Source organism: Simochromis diagramma, unplaced genomic scaffold (assembly GCF_900408965.1).
Source record: "Simochromis diagramma unplaced genomic scaffold, fSimDia1.1 OVJJ01000753.1, whole genome shotgun sequence".
In the NCBI taxonomy this organism is placed as follows: domain Eukaryota; kingdom Metazoa; phylum Chordata; class Actinopteri; order Cichliformes; family Cichlidae; genus Simochromis; species Simochromis diagramma.
The window spans coordinates 23,197,881-23,208,975 of record NW_024387523.1 but is presented as its reverse complement, the minus strand read 5'-3'; the positions used below and the strand labels follow the sequence as shown (position 1 = coordinate 23,208,975).

Genomic DNA, 11,095 nt, shown 5'->3' with positions numbered 1-11,095 from the left:
TTTTTAGTTTCATGCCTATAAAACACTGCATTTAGTAAGGCTGAATTGATTTCATTGCTGGGGGTCCACTAGAGGGGCGGGGACAATTAGGGAGTCAGAGGTGATTGGACAAAGTCGGGCTGGAGCAGACGATGATTGGCCGTTCATGAACAGGACCCGCCCACGGGTGGTGCCCTGAACCTGCTGTATGTTGAAGCGTTGCGTTCAGCGAGCTTCGAGTTTAGAGGGTCTCTCTCTATCGGGGTGGCAAGTCAGACAACGGGAACAACCGAAGGGGAGTAGCTGCTGTTTGAAGAAAAAAAATTAAAAAACACACACTTTTCACGGTTTCACCGCTGGATACGTAACTCGCTCTGGAGTTGGATTAACTTAAAACGCGCCTTTTTTAGTTTTTCTTTTTAATTTGCTTTAGAAGACCGCTACTCACCGAAGACAATGGGATCCCAGGCATCCAAGGGAGAGGTGGCCGCGGAGGCAAACACTGCTGCCGCTGATGCTGCAGCTGCCAAAACCAACGGACAGGTAAATATACCATCTAGTTGCTCCGTATGACTACTTTATCACAGAAGGATGGCATAATAAATTGATAAAAGTTGAGTTTCTCACACGAAAACCTCGCATATAGCGGATTTGGCTAACGATGAATCGATTAAACTTGAATGTGAGGACATTTTGGGGCAAGTCAGGTGGGGCTTTGTAGCATCTTGTGCTCAGACGGGTGTTCACAGAGCTCCCCCCAAAAACATATCAGTCCGCGGGGAGGGGGGCTGTTATTTGTCACGGTTTTCCCAGTTTCAAGTAAGTATGTGTTTATTTGTCACTGAGGTCGAACCGAGAACGCTTTTTGACAGTGCCAGTCACAAAAGGGGGAGGGGGCGGCTTGCTCGCACGTAGGCAGTCTATTACTCCTCCCTGAAAAGAGCCCTGTTGCCGTCTCACCGCAAATCTTGCAAATTGGTACTTTCCAAAACGTAATGTAAGTAAAATTAGTCATTAATGAGATGTCAAATGTCACTAATATTCAAAACAAGGATTTTCCGTCACTCTTACCAAATAGTCTTTTGGGGGGGGGGGGGGGGGATTTCATAAATAAATATTTTTCTTCGGAGTTTTAAATGTTTTCCCCCTGGAAAATTATCACATTTTTCTTGGGTAAACAAAAAATAACAAATGAAGGTGTTTTCATTCGTCCATCGATGAGCTTCAGCCTCGTCTTTGTTGAGCCCGTCTGTCTGGCAACCCGGGCGGTCTGTGAGACGCTGCCGCCGCCTATCGCCTGATTAGGGTACTGCAAGGCGTCGCCTCTTGAGCCAGACGACATGGTGGTTAATTGATGAGCGCAACGATGCTCGGCAAAGATACGAGACCTCCCCAACAGCAGTTGTTCTTGTTTGTATTTTATGTTTGTTTTTTAATTAAAAAACACAAGACTTGATAGAAAGCTGACTTATTTTGTGTCTTTTTTTCTTCTTTTTTTTTTGTAACCCTTTCTACAGGAGAACGGTCACGTGAAGACCAATGGCGATGTCTCTACAAAGCCCGATGGGGATGCTGCAGCTACCAACGGCTCCGCGGAGGCCGCCAAGGAGCCTGAAGCCAGTGCGGGAGGTGACACTATCGAACCGGCGCCTGCTGCAGACGGAGAGGCTGCGAAACCGGAGGGCGAGGCTGCGGCCAAAGAAAGCACCAAAGAGAAGAAGAAGAAGAAGTTCTCCCTGAAGAAGCCCTTCAACTTCAAACTGAACATCAAGAAGAGCAAGAAGAGTGAGGCTGTGAAAGAGGAAGCGGCTGCCGCTGCCCCCTCTGAGGAGAAGCCTGCTGAGAATGGAGCCGCTGCTCCTGCCGAGGAGAAGAAGGAGGAGGTGAAGGAGGAGGCTGCTGACGCCGACGCCGCCGCTGCCTCTGCCGCTGAGGCTCCGAAGGTGGAGGAGGGGCCAGCTAAGGAGGAGGCCCCCAAGGAGGAGGCCAAAGAGGCAGCTGCTCCTGCCCCCGAGGCCACGAAACCGACAGAGGAGAGCAGCTCGACCCCCGCTCCGTCTGAAAAGAAAGAGTGATTGTACGTTTAGCTCACAATGAACTGGGTGAACTGTTTTTCAAGAGAGAGAGAGAAAATTAAGAGTATATATATATATATATATTTATATATATGTGTATATGTATACATATGTATATGGATATATGTATATGTAAATATATACACATGTATGTGAGAGACTCCTTCGACGTGCCACTTTTTTCGTCATGATAACAAGACGACAGACTAGATTCACTAGATCACTTTCCTGGTTACTGCTCGACATCTGAACCTGGACTGAGTTTTAGGCTGCGGGTTTGGTCGCTGTGCGTGGGGAGGGGGGGGGGGGGGATTTTTAATGGCTAGCTGGCCGGCAAATGACACCATGAAGTAACGATGGATGACAATTGGAGGTCGAAGCATCTTTTCCCTTAAAAATCCACAGCTCAAGATGCCTCCTGCCGAAGGAACGACGCTAGATAAGATACTAGGACACCACAACCACTTGAAATGACTGTTAAATAGAAGAAAAAGAAATCAGAAAAGACTTGCCAACTTTTTACATTCCTATATTTTAACCCAAATTTGAAGTATTTTGTGGTGTATTATAGAGAACCATCTTAAAGATTCAGAGAAGCTATGTCTTGTTTGTTCAAAGAAAAAAAAAAGATAGACGACTTTGATTTTTACCTTACTATGAAAAAAAAAGAACACTTAAGCTTGCTATGTTCACTGTTGCGGTTTGATATGAAGCAGAGTTGTTTATCTGTCGTGTGTGAGCCTGAATCTGCTTTGTCTCTGTAAATAAATTGGATTGATTTCTGTTCTTTATTTTGCTAATGTTGACAGATGTTACTGGTTTTATTGTAAAGTTGATAATGGTAAATAAATGTTGGTTACCTGCCTGTTTATGTGTCTTCATGCTTATTTCCATCATGCACTGCTCTTGCCAGTTGTACAGTTGACTTAGAATCTCTTGAGCGTGTCTATCACATTATCATTTTTAACGAGTAAACAGGCGTCCACTCGCAGTAGTCAAGCAACAGGAATTCGAGCAACACATAAACGCCATTACACAAATAAGTCCTTAAAGAAGCAAACCTTTCCACTTGGACGTAATCTCTGGGCAGTTAATCAGAATCAGAATACTTTATTAATCCCGAAGGAAAGTTATTACAAATCTTCTTTGGTCAGTAATGTATAGAAAACTGTAACTTTGTTGCAAAGATTTCGTTCAGAGTTCTTCGAGTACCAAATTTCTCTACGAAAGCACCAAGAATAAATAAATGCAGCTGCTGTGCTGTTCCCTCCAGGTTTGACCTCAAAATTTATTAAAGTGATAGTATCTCAAGTTTTAGAATCTAGAAATAATGTACCCACTCTTCCACACGTAGAGCAGTGTTACTACACGGTCTGTGGTTTGGTATAACCACTTTCATTAGTCACCACTGTAACATTATCTCTTATGCGTGAATTATGCTTGAATGGGACTTACTTTGTAACTGGAAATAGCTTTTAACGCTACACTGTAACCTTTGACATAACCTAAAGTGCACCTCCTGTAATGTAAAATGTAACTAAAGATCACGTCGATGCAGCCCGCAACGACTTCAGTGGCATGGCAGGGTTAAGAGGGGTTTCCAGTTATGTTGTAAGTAAGGATGTAGATTTCCTGCAGAAGTCTGGATCAAGCTTTAGTCAGCAATTTATACTTGTTTTGTGTGTTTGTATAAATACAAAATAATTAATGGGTTAACGTCAGGTGGCTCTAGTGACAGATTTAACCTCCTAAGACCCAAACTCATCCACAGCATGCATTTTTAATTTCTCTTTGATATTTGGGCTGATTGGGACCTGATGAATGTAAAGACAAAGAATTACCAGATTTTTTTTTTACCTAATTTTTGTTTCTAAGAAAAATGAGAACCATATATGAAGATATTCATTTAAAATTTCGATAGAACAGTAGCATTATAATGTTCTCGTAAGTGGATATCAGGCCCTTGTGAAGCAAAATTGACTATTTTGGTCTAAATAACCCAAAATGTGACGTCCACAAATGTGGACACCAGGTCCTAGGAGGTTAATTTATTACTACTTTACTACTCTGACCACATGAAGGACTTCATGCTATTTATAGATTCAGCCTTCTCATCTAAATCTATGGAAGAACTCTTGCTTTTGCAGAATTCCAGATTTCCATGAAATTTCACAAAATTTAAGATGTTAAAAAGGTAAAACTAAGCCTTTAAAAGCTTTCTTACAGGGTAAAGTCTGCAAACATTCTGTTAATTTTTATAATAACATTTATACGCTGACACTGTGTGTGCATTGTGTTTATATTCCTCCTGGAATATGCGCTTCTTTTGCGGTGGAGGAACACCAAAGTAATTACTTACGGAGCTTGCTTCTTCGACATGTTTAAGAGTTCTGAACAAATGTCTGTCCTCCTCCAGAACATCTTATGTGCGCAAACGCGCATTCCAGCTTCTTAACTGGTGCACGTCTTTTATTTTGACAGCGAATGCGTACCTGCAGACCACTTATGTGCACCCCTGTTTATATCATGGCAACCATCTGAACAAAGGTTAACATTTCAAAAGTGCTAGGAGGCATTACAAGATGGCTTTCCAGGGAGAACTTTGCTGTTGTTATTCCATTGGGAATGTTTTTTTTTCTAGATGTATACTTGTATTCAGATACAACCCAGTAAATCTGAACAGGTAAAGTTTTATTCTACTAATACATAAGTAATAATGATCAAAAGGGAGTTTTTCCTTCCCACTGTCGCCAAGTGGTTGCTCATAGAGGGTCATCTGATTGTTGGGGTTTTCTATCAGATATTGTAGAGAGAAATATTACCTTACAATATAAAGCACCTTAAGGCAACTGTTGTTGTGATTTGTTGTTGTATAAATAAAACTGAATTGAATTAATACACAAGTATGAACTACAGGGTGGGCCATTTATATGGATACACTGTAATAAAATGGAAATGGTTGGTGATATTAAAGTCCTGTTTGTGGCACATTAGTATATGTGAGGGGACAAACTCCTCAAGATGGGTGGTGACCATGGTAGCCATTTAGAAGTCGGCCATCTTGGATCCAACTTTTATTTTTTCAATAGGAAGAGGGCCATGTGACACATCAAACTTATTGGTAATGTCACAAGAAAAACAATGGTGTGCTTGGTTTCAACCTAACTTTATTCTTTCATGAGTTATTTACAAGTTTCTGACCACTTATAAAATGTGTTCAATGTGCTGCCCATTGTGTTGGATTGTCAATGCAACCCTCTTCTCCCACTCTTCACACACTGATAGCAACACTGCAGGAGAAATGCCAGCACAGGCATCCAGTATCCGTAGTTTCAGGTGCTGCACATCTCGTATCTTCACACCATAGACAATTGCCTTCAGATGACCCCAAAGATAAAAGTCTAAGGGGGTCAGATCGGGAGACCTTGGGGGCCATTCAACTGGCCCACAACGACCAATCCACTTTCCAGGAAACTGTTCATCTAGGAATGCTCGGACCTGGCACCCATAATGTGGTGGTGCACCATCTTGCTGGAAAAACTCAGGGAACGTGCCAGCTTCAGTGCATAAAGAGGGAAACACATCCTCATGTAGCAATTTCAAATATCCAGTGGCCTTGAGGTTTCCATTGATGAAGAATGGACCCACCATATACCACACCAAACCATTACTTTTGTTGTTCCAACAGTCTAGGACGGATCCATCCAATGTGGGTTAGTGTCAGACCAATAGCGGTGGTTTTTGTTTGTTAACTTCACCATTCACATAAAAGTTTGCTTCATCACTGAACAAAATCTTCTGCGTGAACTGAGGGTCCTGTTCCAATTTTTGTTTTGCCCATTCTGCAAATTCTGTGCACCGATCTGGGTCATCCTCGCTGAGATGCTGCAGTAGCTGGAGTTTGTAAGGGTGCCATTTGTGAGTAGCTAATATCCGCCGAAGGGATGTTCGACTGATGCCACTCTCCAGTGACATGCGGCGAGTGCTACGCTGTGGGCTCTTGCTGAATGAAGCTAGGACAGCCACTGATGTTTCTTCATTAGTGACAGTTTTCTTGCGTCCACATTTTGGCAAATCCAACACTGAACCAGTTTCACGAACCTTAGCAAGCAGTTTGCTAACTGTAGCATGGGAGATGGGTGGTCTCGTAGGGTGTCTTGCATTGAAATCTGCTGCAATGACCCGGTTACTGCGTTCACCAGATATCAACACAATTTCGATCCACTCCTCACGTGTTAACCTCTTCGACATGTCAATGGCTGTGAACAAAGAGAAACTTGTAAATAACTCATGAAAGAATAAAGTTACGTTGACACCAAGCACACCATTGTTTTTCTTGTGACATTACCAATAAGTTTGATGTGTCACATGGCCCTCTTCCTATTGAAAAAACAAAAGTTGGATCCAAGATGGCCGACTTCTAAATGGCCACCATGGTCACCACCCATCTTGAGGAGTTTGCCCCCTCACATATACTAATGTGCCACAAACAGGACTTTAATATCACCAACCATTCCCATTTTATTCCGGTGTATCCATATAAATGGCCCACCCTGTATTATAGGACACCTGTAATATTAAAAATAAACAAACATATAAAACAGGACTGGTTTACTTGCATTATATTTGGCTTAATACATCCAACTGTCATGCCAAATTATTTATAAATAGCTAAAAATGTAAAATGTAATATAAATTTTAACAGTGTCTGGTTACATATAACTTGCAGCCCGAGGCTGTATTGACTTTGTGTTTTCCACTAATGGAAAACGACTGGAGACATCTCAGTGGGTTAAAAAAACAAAGAAAAAAACCCAAAACACATGTGTCTCATCATAGTATTGATGGTCCACAGCTCATTAAAAACCAAAGCCCACTATTTCTATTCTCATTGATAAGGAAATCCCACATGGCCCAAGGTTCTAAGATAATTGAGCACTCTTGACATTCTAGTGGGAGTCCGCTGACCCCTGGCTCCTCAATTAGTCCCGTGGCCCTGAGATCACTACAGCTACATCCACCACCCCCCCGTCCCCCGTCCCCTTCACATTCACAGTGTTCCTTCCATTAGAAGGAAGGCAACAAGGCAACCACCCTCCTGAACATGGCAAGCTGAACACATCAGCCCTGCTCTGGGTGATCTGACCTAGTTCACATGCTGATTTGATGAGTTGAGATCTGAGCTACATTTGGTTCCAGCCTTCAAACAATTCTGAGTTATTGAAAAAAAAGCCGAAACTCCCAGCTGACGAGGCGCCATGCGTCTTGTAGATTTCACTTATTAAACTTCGACAGCAGACATTTTCTTACTAATAGACAGAAGTGTGCATAAAATAATGGCAGAAGACGCGCACTTAATTGTGTAAACCATCCACATCTACCTACACTGTGCACGGGCAAGGAAGATACAGTGAGCTACAAATTATTGATGGCTGCTCCACACGGAGTTCACCTCTCCATTGTTTGGTTTGTTCTGTACATCGTTGTTCTGTTTGCACTGCGTGATGTAGGTGAGATACTGTGACTGATCACTTCAGAGCTGCTGCATTTTTCATTCAGCACTGACAGGCTATGCAGAGATTTGGGAAGTTCAAGCCAAACACAAATGAGCGCACACCGCCATCTGGTGGCCAGTCTCAAATCCTAATCTGTTTCAGGTTTCGTCATTGAGTTTGTTATTACAGTTTTTTCTGAATGCTTAAACCCTAACTGTGATTCTTATAGCACAATTTCTAAAACTATTAATACTTATAGCAAAACCACTCACTGAGTTTGAAAAACTAAAAGCACAAACACTGCTTTGCACTCAGTTTGCCATTTTGTAATACACACTTTGCAAACCTGTAGCTACAATCCACTGCACAGCACTCTTTTTGCAGAACTGTAAACACAACTCACTGCTTTACACTCAATTTCCAAATGATCAACGCACTCCTAGCAAAACTATACACATTTACGGGCATTATTTACACTATTTTGCCAACTGTCTGGCACACTGTCACATGTGAAAACTTGTTTAGATAATTAGTTCACTTTGCAATCAGCCCAAGCACTATAATACAGGTAAGCTGACATCAGAGCTACAATAGTGGACCATGTAATCAACCACGGAATGACCCTGAGGGAAGCTGGCCAACGGGTTCAGCCTAACTCGAGCTGCTACACTGTAGCAAGCATCATAAGGACATTTTGAAATGAGAATCGGTTAGCACAGTCACTTTGCACTAAGATTTGTAGCACTGCCATATGCCAATGAGAAACACAACAATACCATAGATGTAAAAATACTGAAATTGTTACTTTACAGAATTGCAGCTAGATGACCAGATGCTGGGGCAGAGGAAGCATGTTCACTGCAGACCAAGAAACCCATATAGTCAATATGGCGATTGCAAATAATCCTATACTTGGAAATAAACACTTGTGTTTGTTTTGATGTGTGTGAATAAACACCAGTACTTGAAGTTTGGATCCCTCCATGTTTACAGACCTATGACAAAAGTATGAGCTCAAACTGACATAGCCTACCTTGTGCACAGAGAAAGCAAAAGCCAGATGTGTTTTTTATTCATAACATCAGTGTGTAGTTGGTGCATTGTGTGCTTATTAATATGATGGCTTGTGTTAACTGTTGGATATGAAAATACCATTTTTACAAAGGTGTGGAGAGTTAAGCAAGGGTTATTCACTTTTACAAGAAAACTACAATGTTTTGCTGATTGGGTGAAGGGTTTTCTTATTTGTGTGTAGAGTTTTGCAAAAATAGCCAATAGTTACAAAAAATGTGCTTAAGCCATCAGAAAAAACTGTAAAAGGAAAATGGGTTCTTTATGTACTTCACTTTACGTGCATTTGTTAAAGTATATTTAGTAGAAGAACATTTACCTCTGGTGCATTGAAACACTTTTGTTTTTCAATGAGAACAAACAAAGCAAACCGACCACCAGGTTCTTTCAATGGCCGAACTCAAATTTTAAGTTGAGACAACAATCAAGACCCAACCTTCCATACAATTAAACTGTGTCTAAATTTTGAAGCTGATATCAGCATGTCGTAAAGATGTGAGAAAGCGGGAATGTTGTAGAGAGCCGTTTATAAGTATGGTCGTCCACAACACTCCCAGTTTCTCATGTGATCCCTTGGGAATAAGAATTGTTATAAGCAAATCTATGCAGTAGCAGGAACGGTTTGTTACTGCGTTTAAAACATAGACAAACATCAATAATCTCTGTCAAATTGAGTATATTCTCTGTATTATTGGAGGGTCCTGACCATACAATATAAAGCAACAATTGTGGATTGGCACCATATAAATGTAAAAAGGAGTCCAGGGATTTAGAAGTAAATGGGAAAATGATTCCCACTGCTCCCTTCACCTATGACCTCAGTAAACACATTCTTGATGACTTTATTGATGTATTTTCCATTTTTTCTGGTTTCAAGTCATATTGATTCCAACATTGTGTTCAGTTTGACTACAGTCACCGATTAGAGCCAAAAAGGATGGAAAAGGAGAGTTGTTTTTATCGTTGGCCTAGCTATTGTTTCGCAGATTTCCACGCCTCACTTGTCACATCTGGTTTCACAACACCAAGATGGCAATGGCCAAAACACCCAGCTCAAGGCTTCAAGATTGGACTTCAAAAAGCAATGGGGTCCATGTACTTCATTTTATACAGTCTATGGTTTCACCCTGAAAGAAGTGGGTGATGACAAATTGATGTTGTTGAGTTTGTCTTTTGTCTTTCTTCTCTTTTCCCCTGACTCACAACCATTTGTGGCGACTGGATTCCCTGCTCTGATCCTGGTGGTACCAGAGGTTTCTTCCTTTTAAACTGGAGTTTTTCCTTCCCACTGTCACCAAGTGGTCGGTGACAGGGTTTGTCTGATTGTAGGTGTTGCTTTTCTAATATTTTAGTGTCTTTTCTTTATTCAGGAAGAAGAAGAAACACTCAATTCATCATGGGAGTCCCCCAGCAGCCTACACCTATTGCAGCATAACTAAGTGAGGATTCAGGGTCACCTGATCCAGCTCTAACTATATGCTTTAGCAAAAGGGGAAGGAAAGGAAAATGATGCAGGCCAATTTTATGATTATTGCCAATTATTTTGAAGACAGCATGGACCTCTGTAATACACATTTAATGTATTACAAAAAGTATTAAACAGAACCTTGCAACAACCTTGCAATAAGATAAAAGAGATTATTTAAAGAGATCAATAAAATGTTGGTGTAACTGGTGTGTTTATGTTAAAGGGTGGATCACACTGTGGAAGTGAGAGCTGAGCACAGACTACCGTTCCTATTCAGGTATTTCTTCCGTGAATATCAGAGGAGAGCCATCATCTCCTAGGAAATTTTAGGCATCACCTCATTTCCTGCCTTCACGTAGATTTTTATGTAACTATTTGTAGCTTTCTGTTTCAATTTATGGTCGATATGCAATTATTTATGGACAGAAAAGTACACAAATCAATGCAGTGAGGTTCCCATGCATTTGGCATTTTCCGTTTTTGGCTTTTCAAATAATTATTCTCAACTGAAACCATTTAATATCGTTCCCTGTGTATCAACACTCTTACATGTTTACTCATCTGCCTTCAGTATATTTTTCCCGTTTGTTCTGGTGACCTCATTTTGGCAGGCTAGGGGGATTGGGGGGAGTCCGTGGATTTTAAATATCGGGGGTTCATTTCAATCCTTTCTCGAATCTACAGTAAAACTGTTTTTCCTTGGGCAAAACCTTGAAGTAAAAGGATTCTCGACACAGGGGAAGAAGAAAAGCTCATTCTTATTTTATCAGCTCACGGACTGGTTGTTGCTGGAGATTACAGTGACCACCCTCACATTGTAGAACTGACACGGGCTACTGTACGTGCAGAAACTTGCCTTCATTGCTTCTTGCAGCTTGAACCCAAATACCAAGTGCAACTGAAAACGATAAGAAATCTTTGCCATAGAAAGCCCTGAAGGCAAACGGCCTACGGAGCGCACTAGGGCGCTCTTCGGTTTGTAATACCGGCGCCTCCCTGTAGGGCGG

The 11,095-nt window shown here is 41.5% G+C and overlaps 1 protein-coding gene across 1 annotated transcript; it reads left to right on the top strand.

Annotated features, from left to right (window-relative positions):
• The first annotated feature begins 207 nt into the window (after positions 1-207).
• On the top strand, positions 208-2,923 carry marcksl1b (MARCKS-like 1b). Its single transcript, XM_040020946.1, has 2 exons — positions 208-522; positions 1,497-2,923. The coding sequence occupies exons 1-2, from the start codon at positions 436-438 to the stop codon at positions 2,052-2,054; spliced, it is 645 nt and encodes a 214-aa protein (XP_039876880.1). The 5' UTR covers positions 208-435; the 3' UTR covers positions 2,055-2,923.
• Positions 2,924-11,095: the final 8,172 nt, after the last annotated feature.

Excerpts from the sequence above, each read along its gene's own strand:
- marcksl1b (XM_040020946.1), top strand. The coding sequence starts at position 436 with ATGGGATCCCAGGCATCCAAGGGAGAGGTGGCCGCGGAGGCAAACACT. Across the intron at positions 523-1,496 it reads CTGCCAAAACCAACGGACAG|GAGAACGGTCACGTGAAGAC; the intron begins GTAAATATACCA and ends CCCTTTCTACAG.